At 35.4% G+C, this 23,661-nt stretch overlaps 1 protein-coding gene across 5 annotated transcripts in view; it reads right to left on the reverse strand.

The window, feature by feature from the left end:
• The window catches only part of MMAA (metabolism of cobalamin associated A), a 37,233-nt gene that overhangs the window by 5,542 nt on the left and 8,030 nt on the right, over positions 1-23,661 (reverse strand). Inside the window, exons 2-5 of one of the 5 annotated variants that reach the window (XM_036762260.1) lie at positions 15,456-15,957; positions 12,174-12,278; positions 2,605-2,775; positions 294-379 (exon numbers count right to left, since the gene is read on the reverse strand). In XM_036762260.1, the coding sequence (XP_036618155.1) occupies positions 294-379; positions 2,605-2,775; positions 12,174-12,278; positions 15,456-15,900 (807 nt within the window). In that variant the 5' untranslated portion in view covers positions 15,901-15,957. Of the gene's footprint in view, positions 1-293; positions 380-2,604; positions 2,776-12,173; positions 12,297-13,916; positions 14,312-15,455; positions 15,958-23,661 lie in introns of those variants that run through there. The other 4 variants (XM_036762257.1, XM_036762258.1, XM_036762261.1 and 1 more) reach the window with 4 other exon arrangements.

Genomic DNA, 23,661 nt, shown 5'->3' on the forward strand with positions numbered 1-23,661 from the left:
TATCCACTAAAGAATCATGCTTCTCTGCCCATTTATTTTTATGATTTTAACTTACAAAGGTATATCTTCAATAATATTACTGTACAAATAAATTACAAACAAACCTCCCATACAATTAAAAAAAACCTGCCTTAAACAAAAACTGGACAAAACTATGGAACTAACTGCTCATAATCTTTTATAGAACCAACTTATAATGTTATATAGGGATATACCTACACAGCAATAATGAAAATTTGGATTTTCAGGGATGTATCCCACATATTTCCAATTAAGAAAGAGAGAATAGTTACCTGCAATTCATCTCCTCCTGCTGGCGGTAGTAATAAAACAAACATATCAACCATGTCTGCAACAGCAAATTCTGATTGCCCCACACCTGAAAAATGTTAATTGTAAACATATATTTAAAATATATTCCTCAAAGCCTATTTGAAAGGCAAAAGGAGAATGGTCTCTATGCTGAAATAAAGAAAATCAAGTTTGGGGAAACCAAATACTTAACCTAACTCCAGGGGGGTAAAATTCCATAGCATTTCATCTTAATTATTTTGTTTCAGAGAAATTTGATAAAATTAACACATTTCTCCTGACAGAAAAGCTAATGGACTCAAGATGCAGAATGAGTTACATGGCCAATGTGGTTATTTGTATTTCTGTGATTTGTAACAAGGGTTTGTTTTTCTGTTATTTTCAGTGGGGTAGGGAACGTGGGGAAAGAAAATAAATGTTTGTTCATTGAAAAAAATTTATATATACATAAATTATATTTCCAGTATGCATGATTAGGAGATGAAACAAAGCAGGCCTCAAAATCTACTATGCTAATTTTCAATTCAACCTTTATTATGTGTTTATGTATGAGCAAACAGTCCCTACCTTTAGGGAGCTTGAATTCTCTTAGGATCTGGGGTGAAGCTACAGGTACAGGAATAAGTATTACACAAACAAAATGGAGGAAAAAGAACATTAACAATTCGAAAGCGGAAAGAAAATGAAAGGCTTCGTGTCCCATTCGAAATGAAGATGAAAACAGAGCATTCTAGGTACGTGCAATAGCTTCCTCAAATTCATGGAGTTCTCAGATGATGGGATACTGAGACCAGGGAATGGTCAAGAGACCACTTTGACTGGATTGTAGAATTCATGAAGGGGAGTGATATGAAAACAAGGCTGCCAAGGTAGGTTGACACCATACTGTGAAAGGCCATAAGGGTCAAGCTAAGGCATACATATATACCCCTTGAACAAACAGCAGTTAGTTGTTAAAGATGCTGGATCACAGGTGTGACACTTGCACTTGTGTCTTAGAAGTATTATTTTGACAACTATATAGAGGCAATACAGAAGAAGGGAGAGCCAGAGAAAGCAAAGACCTATTAGAAGTCTATTATAGTAGTCCATGTAAAAGATGATAAGGACCTGAACTAGAATGGTTAGCAGCTGTTAAGTGGAAAGAAAGCGATGCTGCGGAGGTAAAATCAACAATGTTTGGCGACAGATTGCATGTGGGGTGATGTCTCTGTCGAGGGATAATCAAGGCTGAACCAAGCTAAAAGAACTGCTCTGAACACAACAGGGAAAGAAAGTCATAAATAAGCTGTCCTCATCATTCTATACTTTTTGGTGTGTTTTATAGATGATTTTAGAGCTTAAACAACTGCTAAGTCTTAATTAGGAAATGGGAAGAAGTAGTAAAGAAAAACTGCTCTTTGACCAAAGGACAAAAAAAAAAGTATCAGAGAATTTTAGGGCTGAAAAGAACCTCAGAAATTATTTTAACCCACACCCTTTATTTTATAGTTAAGGAAGTGAAGCTAAGAAAACTTAAGTGACTTCCCAGTATCACAGAATGACAGTCAGCACTAGAAACCAGGATTTCTGACTTCTAGATGACTGCTCTTTCTATTACATGCTATTCCCCCCAGGTTCTACTATAGTTTTGATAAAATCTCCTTTTTTCATCTACAATATAAACAATATAATCACATTCATTTTTTTTCTAGCATGCTACAAGAGAGGCAAAGTACTCTTAAAGATGACTATTATTTTGAAGCACTGTTCCAATGACCCCTTTTGTTTGAACCACTTATATTTATAACATTATTTTGTATTATAGTTATTCATGAATATGTTTCATCTTGCCTATTAGAGTGTGCTGTTCAGTTGTTTCAGTTGTGTCCAACTCTTCATGACTCCATTTGGGGTTTTCTTGGCAGAGATATTGGAGTGGTTTGCCATTTCCTTCTACAGCTTATTTTACAGACAAGGAAACTGAGGCAAATGGGTTAAGTGACTTGCCCAGGGTTACATAGCTAGTAAGTGTCTAAGGTTAGATTTGAATTCAGGGAAATGTGTCTTCCTGAGTCCAGGCCTGGCACACTCTCCAAAGCTCCACCTAGCTGCTTTTAGAGTTTAAGCTCCTTGAAGGTTGGAACAGTGTCCGATAGATTTTTGTTTACTCCACGGTGCTCAGCCCAAATGTCTTACACCTTTAAGAAAAATTTATTGAATGAATTATATATAAATAACTTATCTAGAACCTGTCCTTACATAAGACTTAATACATGATTTTACTTTTATAAAACAGGAAAATGTACTTACCTACAGTTTCAATAAGAATGACATCATATCCTCCTCCTTCACAGAGAAGAATAGCTTCATTTGTAGTCCTCGTCACACCTCCTAAAGTTCCTCTGGTAGGAGATGGTCTGATGTATGCATTCATGTCTTTTGACAACTCAATCATCCGTGTTTTATCACCTAAAAGTGAACCTAAAATATACATTTTTAAAAATCCGTACAGAAATTATAAAGACCAAATAATAAGTAGTCAGCTCCCAAATGTTCATGATGTTTTGCTCAAAATCACAAGTTTCCTTCATTGTCACTGTGCTCCAATCCATCCTGAACATGAAACTCCCCTTTTGAAAAACATATAGTAAGAGTTCTCTGTCCTTAAGATGCTGCATGCCATAGCAGACAGAGAGCTAGTTTTGGAGTTGGGAAAGCCTGGATCTGACACATACTCGCTTGAATGTTTCCAGAAAAATCACTTAATCTCTGTTAAGTGAGGCAACTAAGATGATAAGTTACAAACCAGAAGCTGAGATAAGTCCTCATCAGCAATTCCCTAAACTAATGAAATCACAGATGTAGTGAAAATAGTTCTCTCCTGACTCCTGATCAGCTAAGTTCTTAGCACTCCATAATCTAGCCTTACAGTCCAATCTTTTCTGCCCCACCCCCCACCCCTAAACAAACTATCAGGCGGGTCTTCTTAGTATCCCTTCAACATACCACATGCTCATTTCCCTCTCTCTCTTCAAACCTGAAATGCTCGCCTCTTTCAAATTATCCAAATCCAAGGGATCTTTCAAGGAGATGAAGCCCAACCTCTTCCATGAAGCCCCACTACTTACTGCTGCATTTCAAAGTTTGAAAAGTAATCATATATTATGTTGTATTGTTCTCTGATTTATGTCTTATTTCCCTTAAATTCTAAACTGCTTGAGGACAAGGACTGTCATATTCTCTAACGTACTAGCTAAAGCATTCAACTGCCTGCTGAATTGAATTCAGTTTGGGGGTTCACTGTGGTACACTGACACTTGCTAACTCGAAAAGAAGGAAAGCCAGGAAATGCTGATGATTACTCTTAGCCACTTAGTTTTAGATTAGTTATTTGAGTTTGCTCAGGGGATCTTTGTCCTAAATTCTCAGTTTTACTTAGCTTAAGAGAACTCTGTTATATGTACCAGGGACACTGCCTAATGAAGTCTCTAGAGTGTGTACAATATGCTCTGCCTAGTATCAATCCACGTGGAAGACTGGTAAGCCTGCTTCAAACGTGTGTGAATACAGGGGCAGCTCCTTATCTCTCAGCTTTGGTGCATACACAGGTATTCTTTGTTTCCTGTAAATGTACTGTGTGGTGATGAAAACCCTTTTAATTGGCAGTTAAACCAGGACTCAGTGTACATACAAAAAGCATACAGAGACAAAATCTCTTTTTCTCCGTAGTGGTTTTTGATGCTGAAGAAATGCTATTAGTCCCATCATGTAAGAGCCCTTACCCCCAGTCACCACGCAGCCATGAATACATGGTGCCCCTATTTATTTTGTCCCTACTGTATTTATTCTTTTATGGTCTTAGGTAGCCAAGCCCGGTGAACAAACCGCGCTGATGAGCTATGTGCTTGACCATTTAACCTAGCAATAAATTGACCCCAGCAGTTGAGACACTGTGCCTGCAAGCAAGGGAACAACTCATCTATTAGCTAGGCTAGAACCATAAGCAAACTTGGTGGAGGGAATGCTTTGGACCAACTACTTTAAGTTTGAGCCTACTTTCTCCATGGATCAAGTGGACATGTAAAAGTGAGAGTGTGCCCCAGTTCTGAGGATGTTTTATACTTCTATCCTTGATATTTATTTTGTCAATAAATATTACTTTGTAAAAACTCATTGATATTAATTAATTGATATTAAGGAAAAATTAAGCAGTCAATTGTTCACAATATTAGAGAGACATTAACTGGCAATGATAATGGGAAGAATATACTGTTTGGTGGTCAAGATTTTTAGTGGAACCATAAATCTGCATTACATGTGGCTTGTTTTTAAGTATTTGATAAATTCAGATAGTTGCAAAAATTTACCTACTCATCTGTTTCTCTCTAAAGCTCCTTCTGTTTTCTTTGTGCATTTCTAAATACTTCATGATGCTCTTATCATTCTTTTATTTTCTTTTTGAAATATTATCACTAACTATTCTCTTTCCCTAATTCTCCTAACCCCCCAAATTTAAAAAAAAAACCAAGAAGCAATGCAATAAGCCCAGTTAGGTCTTATTCTGAGCCTCTACCTCTTTGGTTCTCTGGAGTCATGGTTGATCACTGAACTGATCAGAGTGCTTACGTCTTCAATATTGTTTTTCTGTACAATGTTGTAGCCATTTTATAAATAGTTACATATTGTCTTTTAGAAACTTGGTTTACGTATGTATGACGTTTTTGTTAACCTCAGTTAATAGGGGATCCAGGACCTATGGAGGGACTTGAGCCAACCGTTAATGTTCCAAAGGAAATATTATGTAGGAGCAAAACAAGCCACAGAAGTTTTTATTAGAGAAAAGCTTCCAAGATTTAATCTGTTAGAGAGGTAAGCATCTGACACATGAATTAGAGACTATTATATAGAATTAAATTCATTCAGATACAGAGTTAAAGAAAGGTAAATAATTGTAGAGCTATTTTATAGTTCATGGGTGAACTATGCTAATAAGGTAAAAATGATACTACCTAATTTAAGTTATAGTTTTAGGGCTGTACTATACCAAATTACCAAGGGTCACTTAATATAACTAGTTAAAATAACTACATATTTCATATGGAGAGAACTTTTGGTCAAGAATTCCAAGAGAGATAAAACTTACTGTAAATCAAAATCATGGTGATCAATAGAACACACAAGGTAAACACGACCTGAAGTAAATGAACACAGTAGTCTAGTGTTGAATAAACACAACAGCACAAAACTACTGGGGTAAGAACTTCCTAATTCAAAGGGACTGTTAGTGAGACTGGAAAGCAGTTTGACGGAAATTAGGTTTAGACCAGCATCCAATACTATACCACAATAAACTTCAAATGTGATTTAAATGTAAAATCCTATCATTAAATATAGAAAAGAGAATGATAGAGGGTCCCTTGTATAACTAGGGCAAGGTGGAGAATTTTTAATCAAAAAAAGGGGAAAAGTCAGCACCATAAAAGATAAAATAAGATAACTTTGGGTAGACAATATTAAAAAGTTTTTACATTAACAAAATCAAATAGAGTAAAAAGATAAGCTGAGAACTATAAATCTTCACAAAAATATCTATGATACAGGTTTGATATTCAAGATTTATATGGAATTTATACAAATTTATACAAACATATGAAGCCAAGATCTTTTCATGGTCCACTACCAAATGTGAAAGTAGTCAAAAAATATGAAGACAATATTTTCCCCCCAAAAAGCTACTGAAAAACCATAAAATAAAATGCTCCAAATAAGAAATAATAAGAGGAAATGCAAATAAAAACAAGTCTAAGGTTCCTCTTCGTAACTATCAGATTGGCAAAAATGACAAAATGTCAAAATTACAATTGTTGGAGATTCTGTGGGACAATACGTACACTAAAGCATTACTGGCAGAGATATAAAGTGGTCCAGTTTTTCTGAAAAACAATCTGGAACAATACTCAAAAAGCCACTAAATTCTGAATACCTTTTTCATTCAGCAAAACCACTACTAGTCATAAAAGTCACAGATAGAGGAAAAAGGATCATGCATTAAAATATTTAGTAGTACTTTTTGCCATTACAAAGAACTAGAAACAAACTGGGTGCTCACCAAGTGGCAAACTGCTAAACAAAATGTGGCATATGAATGTAAAGGAACTTTGCTGTGCCAGTAAAAATAACAGGATGGATCCAGAGAAACCTAGGAGACCTTTAAAGTAATACAGAGTAAAATAAGCAGAGCCAGAATAAATTTTTTCTAAATTTTTATTTTTTAGCATTATTTTTTGGGGGGTTTCAAACTCTTTCCCTCCTTCTGGTCTCTACCCCACCCATTGAGAAGGCAAGCAATATGATATCAATTATACATATGAAATCATGCAAAACATATTTCCATATTAGCTATGCTGGAAAAAAAAGGAACAAAAATAAAGTGAAAAAATATGCTTCAATCTGCACTCAAAGTTCATCAGTTCTTGCTTGAAGTAGATAGTGGAACTGTCTTAGAACACTGTGTTGATGAGAGTAGCTAAGTCATTCATAACTGATCATCATACAACATTGCTATTACTGTGTACAATGTTCTCCTGGTTCTGCTCATTTCGCTTTGCATAAGTTCACATATATCTTCCCAAGTTTTTCTGAAATCATCCTGCTCATCATTTCTTACATTGTAACAGTAGTCCATCACAATCATATACCACTTATTCAGTCATTCCCTAACTGAAGGGCATCCCCTCAATTTCCAATTCTTTGCCACCACAAAAAGAGCTGCTACAAATATTTTTGTACAAATAGGTCCTTTTCCTTTGTCTTTAATCTCTTTGGAAAACAGACCTAGTAGCGATATTGCTGGGTTAAAAGGGAATGCACAGTTTTACAGTACTTTTGGTGTAGTTTCAAGTTGTTCTCCAGAATAGTTGGACCAGTTCACAACTCCACCTTAAGAAGGAGAGTGGCCTTAAGAAGTAGGGTGGTGAGTCACTGGAATAGATAGGTACATAGTAGTAAAAGACAATAATAATCTAATGTTTGATGAACCCCCAAATCCAAGATTTTGGGGCAAGAACTCACCATTTGACAAAAATTTCTGGGAAAATTGGAAAGCAGTTTGGCAGAAACTAAGCACAGACCAATGTCGCACAGCGTACACCAAGATAAGGTCAAAACAGGTACATTATTTAGACATAAAAGGTGATATTATAAGTAAATTAGGGGGACATGGAAAAATTTACCTTCCAGGTCTATGGATAAGGGAAGAATTTATGACCAAACAAGAGACAGGGAGGATTGTGGGAATTAAAATGTAGAGTTGAAGTAGTTCACCAAGAAATTGAGATTGGGAAAGACAAAGAGTTACAACCAGATCATGGGTGATGGCCTGGGAAAGTACTATGGTGTAGAGGAATTGGAGAGCACAGTGAAGATGGAACTAGGTTTGGGAACATAATGTGTAAGGAGATGGGGAGTGATAAAAAAAAATTATGATCAGTTAATGAAATTTAAGAGCTTTTCAACATTAAAAAGGAACATTTGTGAATAAAAGCAAGGTGAAGGGTATGAACATTGTTTTGTACAGTTGAGGTGGAACAGAGAAAGTTGGGTATATGTGAAGTTGAGTAGATTGAGGAATTGAGAAATTAGGATATTTAAGGAAATATCTACATATATGTTGAAGACTTCTAGAATGAGGGCAGGAGTTTGAGTACAGACAAAGACTGTGAGCTGGGTAATGAAATCACAAACAAGGAAGGTGCAAGTTCCAGGGGGTAAGTGGGTCAGGTAAGTAGATAATGGCTACCAACCTCAAAGGAGAAGAGGCTGCTGAGTAATGGTGGCAGGAAGACAATCTGGACATAGCAACAGGGAGAAAGAAGTATTCCAACTAGACCAGCCAGTCAGAGTATGATAGAAGGTGAAACCAGTTCCAGAAAGCATTGTCAGGAAAGCAGTGCCAAGCGGGAAAAGCCAAGTCTCCGTGAGTGCCAAAAGACAGAACAAAAGATGAAGTCCTTAAGTGAAAGGAAGTTTATTATTCTACAAGGCACAGTAGAAGGACTGTACAGGTTCAAAGGGTATGGAAATGAAAGAGTAGATTACAAAGGTTGGGAAGGGAGGTTTATTTGGGGGGATCAGAACCACCAGACTAGGAAGCATGAGAAGGGATAGGATTATGTTAACCACCAAGTAATGAGTCCAGGAAAGTGATTAAAAGGTTATGTTTCCAGGTACAATAGCCCTCAAGATCTTGGTCTCAACATAGTCCTCAACTATCTGGCCTCAAGGTGAGTGATGCTTTGTCCCTGAATCATTAAGAAGTCCAGAATCTAGGATGAGAGAATAAGATTCATTTTCAGACATGGTCAATATATTGATTTGTTTTATTCAACTATACTTACTGGTCATAAGAGGGTTTCTTTTGAGGGGAGAGGGTTCACTTCACAAGTGTGATATAGATGCAAAAAAGAATACCAGTAAAACAATAAAAAATACATGAAAATATCAAAAGGGCAATTTCAAAATTTTCAATTTCAAAAATTTGAAAACTGGGCAATTCTGTATTAAATTTAGCATGAACTTCGAAAAAGGTTTTAAAAAAATTGCACCTAAAAGAAGTTCATGGTTTCATATAATCCTCTTTTTTTGTGCTTCTTTGTATTCTGAAGCATTCGTGTATGTTTATTAAGTTCATAATCCAAAAGAAAATTAAAACAACAAGAAGCTGAAGCTATGCTAAAAATCATTAAGCTGCACAAATGCCACTGGGCACATAACCTGAGAAAGTCAAAGACACAGGAGTAAAGGAAGTACTTGAAAAATATTCACAGAAGCACATTTTGTGATAGCAAAAAAAGTCAGAAGCGAAACTGATGCTCATTGACTGAAGAACGTACAAATGAACTGTGGCATATAAGTTGTATAAGCTAAGAAAATACAAATACGAATTTGGCAAAACTTTGGAAGGTCTGAGTGAAATGAAGGCTAAGTGAAGGAAACAGAACCAGGGGAATAATGACATAAAGGAAAACTCTGATTACTGTAGTTACCAATCTTAACTTCAGAGGACCAGGGGTAAAACATGCTTCCATCCTCTCAGAAAAGGCTATAGGCATATGTTGTAACGAAGCATATATTGCAAAAAAAAAAAATATCTGCTTTGGCTTTTTTTGCTTGACAATACTTCTTTGTTACAAGAGAGAATTCTAGTGAGGGACATCATTGGGAAGCGTCAACTGTGTTTTTAAAAAGCCTTACTAGACAAGCAAGACTCTAAAGAACTATCAGAAAAAACCAACAACCAGCTAAAGTAGACTTCATTCTACCAGATTTCAATACATTTTATAAAGCAATAATTATAAAAATTGTCCAGTACTGAAAAACAGGAGCAAGAAACAGATCATTGTGAAGAATGGAGAACCCCTGAAAGGGAACCTAAAAAGATTGGTGCTTGAAAAATCCATTAGTAAAAATGACTGGGAAAAGAAATTCAATTAAAAAACTATTAGGAAATAGACTGAGATCCATATCCATCTCCAAGTAAGTTCTAACTGGATCAGTGAACTAAATTGTTTTAATTAGAAAAAAATCAGAATAAAAAAGATAATATATTGGTCTCACAAGTTATATAAATGATGGCAAAATTGATGGATTTGATCATATAAAGATAAAAGGATTCTACATGTCAAAAACAGATACAGATATATTTTCATTAAAACAATGAAATAAAGGTAAGAAGAACAAATATCAAAAGGAATAGATACATACCTATAAGAACAATACAAGAACAGGAAATGTTTAAGGTAAAAAGACAACAGCCATATAAAAAGATGCTAAAACTCTCCAATAATCAGAAAAAAATGTAAATCAAGAAAATCTTAAACTATCACTTTATATTGACTAAACTGGCAAAAATATCAGTAGGAGCTACTAGTAAAAAAGACAAGGATAGGGGGTCTCACTTCCATTAAGTATGGAGGACAGGGAGAATTTTGCAGGAACCTACATTAAGGATGTGATATTTACATTTCCATTACAATCAAATCATAGCCATCTATGCTCAAAGTGCAAGCAAGGTCCCCTCTTAGGAGAGAGGGTCAAGTGACTCAAGGAATAACTTCTCCAATCATAAGTTATCAGGGAAAATGAATTTTTTAAAAATAAAAACAGAAGTCAAAAGATATAAAAAGTTTTCAAAAGAATAAATGTAAATTTCTTGTTCAAATGAACAGTCAGTCTATCTGACTTTTCATGACTCTTTTTTTGGGTTTTCTTGGCAAAGATACTAGAGTGGTTTGCCATTTCCTTCTCCAGCTCATTTTACAGATGAGAAAACTGAGGCAAACAGTGTTGAGTGACTTGCTCAGGATCATACAGCTAGTAAGTATCTGAGGCCACATTTGAACCCAGATCTTCCTGACTGCAGGTCCAGTGCTCTAGCCACTGCACCAAACTGCCCTAAATGCAAACTATAAACAACTATACGAAAATATGTTCTAAATCATAAATAATAATAGAAATGCAAACACAAACAACTCTGAGGTTTCACCTCACATCCTGCAAATTAGCGAAGAGGACAGAAATGGTAATGGTGAAAGTTAAATGGATGATGGTGAGATAGGCCCACTAACGTACTATTAAGAGAGCTCTGAATAAGTCTAACCATTCTGGAAAATGATTTAGAATTGCACAAGAAAAATGACTGAACTCTTCATACCCTTTGACCAAATGTGCATATCCATACCACAATGGCATGAATACATATCTAAAGGAGCTCAAAGACAGAAACAAAGGTCCAATATATACCAAAAAGCTTAAATCAGCCCTCTTTTGTGGTAGAAAAGAACTAGAAACAAAGAGGATGCCCATCAATGGGGAAATGGCTGAATAAACTGTGGTGTATGAATATAATGGATTATTGTTGTACAGAAAAAGAAATGACAAATGAGGAATTCAGAGAAATGTGAAATTTATATAAATTGATGGAAAGAGAAATAAGCAGAACCAGAAAAATATGCATAATAACCAGAACAATGTAAATGAAAATATTACTAAAAGCAAGTTGAGCTCTGAGTAACTAAAAAGTCAATAATGATTCCAGAGAAGAACAAATAATGAAATAAACCTCTTCCTCTCAGCAACTCGGGCAAAATGTTGTATATACTGTCAGCTATGACCACCACTTCCAATGTTTTTTGTTAAATCAGTTTTCTTTGTTACAAGAGAAGATTCAATTCCCAGGGTTGGAGAGAAAGAGAAAAGATGAGGATACATCCAGAAATTACTGTGATATAAAACAAAAACCACCAACGAAATTTATTTAAAAAGCAAAGCAAAAAAAAATGAAAAGACATTTAAATATCAAAGAAAAAAGATCTAAAGAGGAAGAGGGAACCCTGACCTGTGAAGCAGGAGTTTAAATAGCAGAAAAATGTCACACACACACAGGAAAAACGGAAGAAGTAGAACTAAATAGCTGGAGCTAAGACATAAACCTCTTTCCAAAGAGGAAAGAACCAGATGCTACTCTGAAGAGGCAGCAAATACTCATCCTCTAGCAAGGATTTTATGGAACCACAAATGCTGTCATTACACTAGTTCTTCCAGAAGGCTCAAAGGTAGTAGAGGCACTGAGAGAGCTACCTGTTTGTGGCTGTCACAGAGAACTTTCCAAGACTTATGAAACCAAAGGACTACTACCCACTTCTGGTCATTCACAGGGGCAAAAATCTAACTTCCGAAAGGAACTCAGAAAGTACTGTTAAAGATTACAAAACTTTAGGTAAAAAACTGAGAACCTCATATTCAGTTTCGACAGGTTTTTTTTTTTCATTTTTTTATTTGGTCACACTTCATTATAATTTAAAGGTTAATATGATACTTACCACCACTTGTAGAGGAGGAAGGGTCAACTGCCAACACAGATACTTTGTGTCCATTTTCTGTAAGCATCTTCCCCAAACATTCTATAAATGTTGATTTCCCAGCACCTGGGGGACCAGACAATCCTAGGGTACAACAAAACCCTCCAATTCAGTGCAATGAATAACAGCATTCTAATAAGTCCAACATTAATATTGCCTCCATTTTTCATGATTATTAGGACCTCTATTTGTCTATTTTATCACTTCTAAACTTCATTAGAAGAAAATATTTCTTTGGTTAATTCTCACATAACAATTTATAGTGGAAGAATACTTTTTTATATATCTTCAAATAAAATTCAATAACTAAAAATAATAATCTAATGCTATTATATGATAAAAGATATGTAAATATTTTTACAATTTAGATTGTTTTCTCTCAATCCCACTTGATTTCTAAGTGGTTAATGGTGAGTTCCCAAAATTTATACCCAATTCTCCCTCCAAATAAATAAATTAATATCACCATCATTTCCTGTGAAGCATGGTAAGCAATCATCCTAAGCTTGCCTTCTGTCTTAAACATTCCAGAAAATTAAAGATGTATATACTCACTTGAAAAGAAGTGATATGTGTATTTATATAAGAAAATAACCCCCTTTTTCAAAATGTACGAGTCTCAGTTCAAAATTTTAAATAAAATCCTAGCAAAAAAGATATAGCAAAGTATCCAAAAAATTATTCACTATGGTCAAAACTGAATTTATTCCAAAGGTACAAGAGTGGTTTAATATCAGGAAAAGAGTTAACATAATTAACATTAGAAACAAAAATGCCCCAAACTACATGATTATAATAAGTGCAGAAAAAGCCTGTGAAAATGCACTACATAGGGGCAGCTCAGTGGCGGTGGCGCAGTGAGTGGAGCACTGGCCCTGGAGTCAGGAGGACCTGAATTCAAATCCGGCCTCAGACACTTGACACATGTACTAGCTGTGTGACCTTGGGCAAGTCACTTAACCCCAATTGCCTATCCTTTCCCCCTGCCAAAAAAATGCACTGCATTAATTTATCCTGAAAACACTACAAAGTCTATCAAAATCATTTTAATGTGACAAAAAGTACATATCTAAAATAAAAAGCTAGCATTATTTGCAATGGGAAAATACTAGAAGCTTTCCCAGTAAATACAGACATAAAGCAAGGATGATTCCTTTCCCCAGGATTATTTGCTATAGTTCTAGAAATGTTAGTGATAGCAATAAGAGAGAAATTAAATACATAAAGACAGGCAACAAAGAGACAGAACCATCCCTATTTGCTGATGACAAAATGATTCTCTTAGAAAATCTCAGAGACAGCAAAGAAACTAAAGGAGACAATTAATAAATTCAAAAGTAGCAGAATACCATAGTTCCCCCTCCAAGAAAAATTTACTAGTGTTTCCACATAATTATAACAAAATCCAGAAGAAAATACTAGAAAGGCAAGCCTAATTCAAAACTACAAACTATAAAATATCTAGGAATCAATTAAAGCAGGCTCAAATACAATTACAAGACATTTCTCCAAGAGTATCAGCTAAACTAAATTCTAACATAACTAACTTCCACTAAGGCCAGAAAATTATCCTGAACAAAATTTTCATGGTAGTCATTTTAATTATTAACCTTTCTTAAGATCAAAAAAGCATTTAAGTGACTACTGTGCAATATGCACTGTGCTAGGTGCTGGGGATACAACAAAAAGTGAATACTTCTTTACCTTAAGAATACCCATGATCATTAATTTATAGCTGGAATGAACCTTAAAGATCATCAGTCTAATCCTCTGTTTTTTTATACATGAAGAAACAGAAGCCAAGAAAGGTTAAGTGATTTGTGAAAGGTCTTAAGTAAGTAGTTTGGTTCTGTTACCACTGTTCCTGGAGGACAAAGGCTATCACTTTACAATCTTCCCCATGCCTTGCACTGTTCCTTGCACATTGTATGGTGAGTGGTTCAATGTACATTGATGATAATGATGATGATAATCTATGGCATCTACAATAGATACTGTTCTATTAGATTTAATGTAACCAAAATAAGTGGAGGTTATCAGAAAAAAAGTTGCAAATTTAAACTAAGCTGCCAAGCAGTTCTGACTCTGCTTCCAGATATTTCTAGGACTTTTTTTTTTTTTTTAAGAAATCCACTCGGTCTAACAACTACAGTCTTTCATCCATCTAGAATTTGTTTTTGTAAATAAGCAGTTTACTCTGCCATGTTTGTTGCTAATTACGTAAAGGTAATTATTATAGATCATTGTGCTCTCTCAAAATAAATATATACAGAGTAGATAGCATACCAGTTCGGGGTGGGGATGCAAATAAGTGAAAAATCATGGGCTATTTAAAAAACTGGTAGCTAAGTTACTTTTTAGAAATTATTTCTAAAGTATCTATACCAATGATTCCTTCCCAAACTAAGAGCTAAAGATTATGTATTAAATTAAGTCTTCAGTGAAATTCAACGGAGTGACAGAAATCTAAAGTAACTTTGGGCCACTTAGGGTAGGATTCCTTGTTACTTTATTCACAACTTTAATTATTTAATCACTCTACATGGTCACAAATCTGACTTGTTCAATTCCCTTTATGTGGTCAGACACAAATACTTATGCAGTGATTTTGCAGTTCCAGAAATAAATCATTGTTTCCAGAAGTCAAATAGGCTTTTAAGGTGTTACATGCTGATAACAAAAAAGGTAGTACACCCTTTAAAATATATTTAATATCAACATGACTAGGTTTAAAGTTACCCCTAGACGTCCTTACATGTTATAGAAGGGGTCCAAAAAGAATATGCTTTGCCTGCTGAAGAAAAAGGAAACTCTGAAAATGTTAGTTTTAAGAGTAATTCCCTAAGACAAACACAAAAACTGGACAATTCACTTATGGCTCATAATCAAGAAAATAAAGGACTCTCAGAAAATAATGTTAATCAATATTATTTCCAGTGTGGATTCCTATTTTCAAAAATAGTAACAGTCTACATGCTAAGCCTCTCACTTGGGGCAAGGAAAAATTTTTTATTATTCTCTTAACAAAGCCATGACTCACAAGACCAGCGTAAAATCTTTCAATTTAATAATACCTACGATCCAATGACCTAAAGCTGATTGGCAAAGAAAAGCCATCTAAAATTCATCTAAAAAATCCTGAGTTGAAAGACTTTTTTTTTTAATATTAAAACAAAATGTCTAGGGATCATTTTAATAGTAAAAAAACACAAATTATTTAATTACTGGACAAAAATGACTGACCCACTCTAAATGCCAGTGGCTTTCCTTTATTTAATTGCTCTTGTTCTCTGTGGTAGTTTAATACCATCTGAAGAAGCACCTGGGCTAACTCTCTTCTCCTGCTATGAGTTGATTCTACAAGAGTAATAGATTCTGCTAGGGAGGCCCTTTGCCCTTGGATCAAACCGGTGTAAAGTTTATCCACAAATCTTCGTTCTTTGTCAGAAAGTCCCTCTGTGTGTTCCTTTACGGTTGTCTGTATGCTTAATTTTCTCTTGAAACCACATGATGGTAGCAGCCACTTTGTACGAAACCATCCAAGGGAATTAAGTTGTCGAATGCATTGGAATCCAGATCCAAAACAAGCGTCTGAGTGAAAGGTGAACTGGTAGTTTTGGAAAGATGTTTTTGAAAGGCTCCTAAGAAAATGATGGTGAGGAAACAGTAGCAACATGGATGTTTTCATTTTGTTTTGAATTGAAGACTACACTGAAGTTTTGGTTCAACTTGATTTGTGACCTTCCTAGGGAAGAGAGAGAAAAAGAGGGGAAATTTTTTTTACTTTATGTATCACAGTAAATCATGACATGAAAAAAGCAAGCGTGCAGTCATTTCAAACAGATCACCCACTTAAATCTGACTTCTGTACTTGAGAAGCAAGACAAAACAGGTTTCTTGAAAGCAAATTAGATTAAAATATTTTTATATAAAGTTATACTTGATTTTATTAAATGCCATCGCATGAGATTAACAAGTCAATCTATATGTTAGATATGGGCAGGATCACAGGATCTAAGAGCTAGAAGGGAATTTTGAAGCTATTTAGTCTGACTCATATACAAAAATACCTTCTATAACATTCCCAATAAGCAATTGCCCTACCTTGGCTTGTACGCATTCTGTGAGGAGGAAGTCACTACCCCAGTGAGGCAGCCCAACGCAGTTTTTGATGTCCCTAATTGTTATAAAGTTTTTCCTTATACCAAGGTGGATTTTTTTTCCTCTGTAATTTCTAACCATTGTTCCCAGTTTTGTCCTCTGAGACCAAATAATTCTAATCCCTCTTTCTACGTGACAGTCCTTTTGAATGTCATCATGTCCATCCTAAGTTATCTCTTCTCCACTCAACGTCTACAATTCCTTCAACCGATCTCCAGTGAAGCATGGTCTCTGAACCTCACTATCCTGGTCAGTCTCTTCTGAATAAGTTCTAATCTTCCCTTGTCTTTCCTAAAATGGAATGCCCAGAACTGAAAATAATACTCCATATGTGATTTATGATCTGATCAGAGCAAAACATGAAGCTATTTTCTTCCTTACAGCACTCTCTCCTTTTAATAGGGCCTAGGAGAACAAACTTCTATGTCACTATTTGCTGCAGATGAACTCTAATAAAATCTCCAGGCATCCATAGTTTATCCACACCTCCTCCATCCGGTATTTATGAAGTCAATTTTTTAAATTCTAATGCAGCATTTTACATCAATCCTTGTGAAATTTCAGCCTATTCAATTGATCCCATATTCTAGTTTGCCAAGCCCTGTTTGGCTACAGATTGTCATCCGATATATTATCTATTCCTCTGACCTTATATCATTTGCCAATTTGACCAGCATGCCTCCTAAGCCTTCATTCACATCCATGATTAAAATGTTAAACATGATGGAGTCAAAAGTAGATCTCTGGGGTATTTTCTCCCTTCAAGTTAACATTATCCCAATAATAACTACTGTATAGATCCTGGCAACCAGTTCTAAATGTATCTAACTGTACAGTTATCTAACATATGTCTTCATCATACTCAAAAGCATAGGATGGATGAGAAGTTTTGCCAACTGCTGATGAAATCTAAATATAATTGTGCGGAAATGTCTCAATGAAGAATGAGACTTTTTTTATATATCCAATGCAGGAATTGTTTTGCTTGACTATACGTATTTGTTAGGAAGGCCTCATTTTCCTTTTTTCGGTTCCCTACTGGGGGGAAGGGAAATGGAAGAAGTAGACTTTCACTCGTGGAAAAAAATTAATTTAAAAAATAACTTATCAAGATTTTTGTTAGTCAAGCGTATTGCACCATAATTTAAAGAATTTCACCTTCCCTTTTTCAAAACAGTACTGATACTTGCCCTTTACGAATCCTACAGCCTCTCTTCCACTTGCTTTTAAAAAATCACTAAAAATGGCTCAACAATCACATCCTTTCATTCATTACTATATGATGGAGAATATCTCAATCACATGACTTAAGAATTCATGTACACACATACACACTTGTACCCACACAGTTTCCCCAATAGACTATATGCACTTTGAAGGAAGGGGCTATTCCATTTTTGTCGTTTCTAGCTAATAGCACAGTGCCTAGGCACATAGGAAGAAGTTATAAATGCTTGATTTGTTGACAGAATGCTGGCATCATAGATTCCATAGATCAAAGAACCAGAAGGTTCTTTAAAGCCTATCAAGTTAAATCCCTTTCCCTCTCTATTACAAATGAGGAAACTGAGGCCCCGGGAGGTTAAGTGACTTGCACAAAGGCACAAAGTTAGCAAGTAGAAATGCTAGGATCCGTGCCCTGGTTCTCTGACTCAAACTCCAGTGCTTTTTCCATTGTACTATGCTGGTTATTTTAAGGCAGTTATATGTTACTGACCATCTCACCCATTATCTTGGGTTTCTACTGCCTGCTAACCATTTTTGATCTATTCTCATCCCAACAATCTTCACTTAGAAAAGAAAATAGGCACAAAATAAGGTTAAGTAGCTCAGCTTTACCATCATTACTAGTCTATCTGCCCCCAAGAAGCAGTCTTATCTCTTCTCTGATCCTTCTCATTCCCCCAAAAGAGCCCTTAAAAATTCCATTTTCTGCTCTAAATCGCTATTGATAAGAGAAATGCAAATCAAACAACTGAGGTATCACATCACACATATCAGTTTGGCTAACATGACAAAACAGGAAAATGATAAATATTGGAGAAGATGTGGGAAAACTGGAACACTAATTCATTGTTGGTGGAGTGGTGAACTAATCCAACCATTCTGGAGAGCAATTTAGAACTGTGCCCAAAGGGCTATAAAACTGTGCATTCCCTTTGACCCAGCAATACCACCTCTATGTCCTGTATCCCAAAGAGATCATAAAAATGGGAAAAGGACCCAATGTACAAAAATATTTATAGCAGATCTTTTTGTGGTGGCCAACAACTGGAAATGGAGGGGATGCCCATCAATTGGGGAATAGCTGAACAAGTTGTGGTACAGGATTTAATGGAATACTATTGTGCTATAAGAAATGATGAGCAGCCAGACTTCAGAAAAACCTGGAAAAATTTATATGAACTGATGCTGTGAAGTAAGCAGAACTAGGAGAACATTGTACACAGTAAGAAGCCACATTGTGTGATGACTGATTTTGATAGACTTAGCTGTTCTCAGCAGTGCAAGGACCTAAAACAACTCCAAAAAACTCATGATGAAAAATTACATCCGCATCCACAGAAAGAAATATGGAGTCTGAATGTAGATTGAAGCAGACTATTTGCTCTCTCTTTTTGTTTAGTTTAGTTTTGTTTTTTCTTTCTCATGGTTCCTCCCATTCATTCAAATTCTTCTATGCAACATGAGTAATGTGAAAATGTGTTTAATAAGAATGTATATGTAGAGCCTATATCAGATTGCACGCCGTCTTGGGGAGGGGGGAGAGAGGCGGAGAAAATTTAAAACTTATGGAAGTGAATGTTGAAAACTAAAAATAAATTTTAAAAGTCCATTTTCATATCCTTAGCATTATAATAATAATATAATAACAAACTAATAATAAATCAGCTTCTGCTTATTCTGAGTTTTCATTTATCTGTTACTATTTTTATTGGATCATGTTATCCTTTTATATTCCTCCTTTCTTTTATAGCCCATAAATATCTTTAAAATAAAGAACAGAAGGCTACAATCATAATGTCCAAGCTTGGCATCAAATTAAAATGGAGACAATGCTCCTCTTTCCCTTCTTTGCACAGGTAGAAGAAAACATGAGAAGAGATGTAGAGAGCAGGTTTGGCTCTAGGGGAAAAACAAACTTTCAAAGCCCCTATCAATGGTGAAAAAGAGGTAACAAAAGGTAGAAAGAGAGAAATAAAGAGAGGGGAGGGAGTACTGCAGACAGGTTAAAAATCTTTACATAGGATTTGTACTGATGAACCAAATAAAGAAAAAAACATTCCCTGCCGGGTATACAAATGAAATACAGGATAATAAAACATTTATTCTTAAAGAACATATAGATATAAAACATTTTAAACGCAAGAAAAACTTAAACCCCAAATCACAATATATTACATCATTATAACTCACACTGCAGTAAATGCACTTTTACGTTTGTCTTTGTACTTCCAGTACCTAGTAAATAGCACATAGAAGGCACTTAATGAATGACTGTTGATTAGTTCAGAGGAAAACTGAATAACAGATTTAGAATTCCAAGGAACTTTTAAAGACCATCTAGACCAGGCCCGCACAACATATGACCTGCGGGCAGCTTGCAGCCAGCCAAAGGATTTTGGGTAGGCTGTGAAAAATGTAGAGGATTCAAAAGAAAGTAGGTGTAACCAGTGCTTTGTCCATGCCCCATGCCCCACTTAACCCATCTTCCACTAGTCACTATTATGCCCATTGTGTAACTTGGCAGGTGGGTTGCCATCTCCTGTTTGTCACGTGACCTGAGGCAACCAACTACCATCAGTCTGTCTCTAGTCTGAGAGGAGCAAGAGTCATCTTTTCACTGTGTTTTCCGTCGTTACTGGCATTGAACAAGGAAAAAGTGAGTGCAACCACATGCCAACGATGACCCCCGCTATGCAATGAGTGGCAACAATGTGAGGGCTTCTTCCCCTTCCTCACTGCACAGCCACCCTCCAATTTACAGGAATGTCTGGCACTTTCTCCAAGGTCAGACACTCAGTTCAGTATTTATATCTGGGCGGTCGCTGTGGAGATTTTTTGGTTTTTTAACTAACATTAAAAGTTTTGGGGTGACTTTGTAAAATGGGTGATAAAATGAAATGGAAGATCAAATCAGAACAGAGGGTTTAATCTGGAATGGACAAATAGATACTTGTGCCTTGTTTGCCAAGAATCAATCTTCGTTACCATTTTGAATCAAAACATTCTGACTTCAGCAAATTGGACACCAATGAAAAACAAATTAAAGTTTCCGAATTGTTGAAAAATCTCAGTAGGGAACAACAGTTTTTCAAGAAAGTAAATTCAGAAAATGAAACGGCTACTAAGGTTAGTTTTCAGATTTCTAAAAAAATTGCTGCTGCTGGGAAGTCTTTTACTCAAGGTGACTTTGCTGATTGCAGTTGCTAGATTATGTCTCAATAAAAAAAAGTGTTTTTGCAAAATAGTTTAATCAACAATTATATCTTACTTGGAAAGTGAGTCACTAAAAAACCTATCTGCAGCCCAAAGAAGTTTAGCCTATTTTAATTTTGGTCCCTATCTATTGCAGGTCTGATCTTGACCAATGTACCCATTTGTAAAATGATGAAACTGAGGCCCTGAGAAGTTAAGTGACTTGCCCAAAGTCACAGCTATTAAATGAAAAAGGAAATGTATCCTCTCAAATTGCAACTACTGTGTAATTAAATATGATGTATATTTATACATATTAAATCTAATTAAATTTGTACAACACAATGTATATTAAATATTTGTATATTTAAAATTACTCAAAAATGCAACTGCCTTTTGTTTCACTAGAATTTTAAATACGTAATTTTTATAATTTGACATAATCTTATTTGAAAATGAAGAGAAAATCCAATGGGAAATATTTTCAAAAGAAACTGAATATGTTGACAAACATTGGTGATTTAACCTTTTAAGAAAACAAAATTTTTTATTAAAGATACTTTATTAGGGTAAAATATTGTCCTCTCAGATATTATTTTAGATATTTTGATATTGATATTTTGTTGTTTTATTAAAACAAAATAAAATTATGCCAAGTTCTCAACTTGCAACTTTGTTCATAAAAAGCTATATTTTAAAAACAAATGATTCAGGAAAACTGTCATTGTACATAATGAGATTGCTCTGTCCTACTGTCAAAGCCCAGAAGCAAATGTTTCAATAAATTCAGAAATACCTGGAAATGCTCGGTTCACGGCACAAGTTCACAAGCCACTGTTCAGAATTGTGCATGCACTAAATATGATATGTATGGATAGATGGATGTATATGGAGATATAAAAAGAAATAGTTATTACATTACTATAATTATATTTTGTCCTTAATATGTACTTAGTAGTTTTTTGGTTAGAGTCCATACTGACCAACAACTGATAGAATTTTGTGTATCGTTATCTTTGAAATACACTGATTTTACAATGGATGGTAAATGCAATTTACTACATAAAAAGACATGCAATATAGTCAAGTCCTGGGCCTCCTTCTGGAGCACCAGTACCAGCTTCCTCAGCTCTTCTTCTCTGCCCTGACTACAAGTATGGTACCTTAAAAATACTTTCAGACTGGATATATTCGCAAATTTTGCTAAACCACTTTTCCCTCTTGCTTTTTTATTCTTTGTTGCTCACTAGCTAAGGATATAGGGAGAGATACATGTGGATATGAAGGTGATATAAAACAAAAATACATCTATAAATAATTTTTACCTGAGTTTTTGCTGAATTACCTATTCATCCACACTTTAACCAGCTTTCCCCTTTTTCCTCCTCTTTGGAGTGAGCCATGTTTGCATCATCAAAATCTAATTAAGACCTTTCCTTCATATCAAATTTCTTTCTTACAAATCCAATGTTATATCCAATGGCCCAAACCAAATATTGAGCTATTGGATCTTACATATCCTTTCCCTCAACCCTTTGAGATTTGCTTTCTCAAAATCTAGGTTGCACATGAGACTATGTCCAGGTTTTCACTCTTACTCAATCATGAACTCTATTATGGAGTGGTCACTTGTTTACCAAATTCCTGTCATTTCTATTTCAGCAACCAGTTTTTTCTTATTGTTTAGAATTAAGTCCAGAATAGAAGTTCCATGTGTTGCTTCTTTTACTTCCCTCTCTAGTTAATAACTTTCATTAAATGTCAGCAACATTTCCCAGCGGTCTCCACAATGAAAGCTACCTTGCAACAACAAAAAATATAAACAAAACTCAACTAAAGTAACGTCTAAAAATATATGTAATCTTCCATATTCAGAGTCTCCTACCCCTTACAGAGACAAGGGTGTATTTTTCTTCCTCAATATGCTGGGACCAAAAGTGGTCAATGCAATTAATCCAAGTTTCAGTTAGTGTTTTTTGCATTTGTGTTACAGTCATCATGTGTGGTGTTTCCCCAGTTCTATATTTCATTCTGTTTTCTGAATTTCTCATTGTCACTTCTTATGGCACAGTAACAGTCCATATGATTAGAAAAGGATGCAATTATCATGAAGGCAAATTTATCTAAAAACAAATTTACCAGGTGCTTCTTTTGATAGAGGGAGAGTGCCAGAAGATATCAAGATAGGTAAAGTTTCCCATTATTACAATATGGTGCTTCCATGCCAGGCATGTGATATTTTCCAGTGTCCTCAACTGTATTCTTCTTATGTCCAAGTAGTCTGTAGTGTATGCCTACAATATTTTTCTACTCCACTGATCTTCACCCAAATGCTCTCTGCCCTCCTGTAATGGTAATGCAATGGGAAGATCTTTCTCGCCCATTAATAGGCCTATGTGACCTACTTTGAGCCTGGGTCACATGGAAGCCTGAGTCACATGAGCCTGTGGTGGGAGAAGCTTGCCGAATAGGTGGAGCAGGAAGTGGGAGTGAGGCAAAGCCGGCAGAGTGAGGAGGCCTAACAGAAGGAAGGCTTGGGAATGGTGGTGCTCCCTGCGTTGATAATATGTATAAACTCCTTTGTTACTATGGTAGATTTGGCTTTCTGGTGTTTGAATAAATGTCTTGGTTTTGTCTTTGAGCAAGAGAGTGTGTTATATTTTGTGATTCAAACCTGGAAATATGCCAGCATATTCATATCAGCCGCTGTGGGTATCACATTGATGATATACCTCCTCCACCCCTCCAACCCTCACCCAGGATCCTGGATTTCCTTATAAAGTATGAAGTAGTAAATCAAATGAAATAACATAAGTAAATAACTTTGCAAACCTCAAAAAACAGTATAAATTTCAGCTATTATTAACAC

Source organism: Trichosurus vulpecula, chromosome 6 (assembly GCF_011100635.1).
Source record: "Trichosurus vulpecula isolate mTriVul1 chromosome 6, mTriVul1.pri, whole genome shotgun sequence".
Taxonomy (NCBI): domain Eukaryota; kingdom Metazoa; phylum Chordata; class Mammalia; order Diprotodontia; family Phalangeridae; genus Trichosurus; species Trichosurus vulpecula.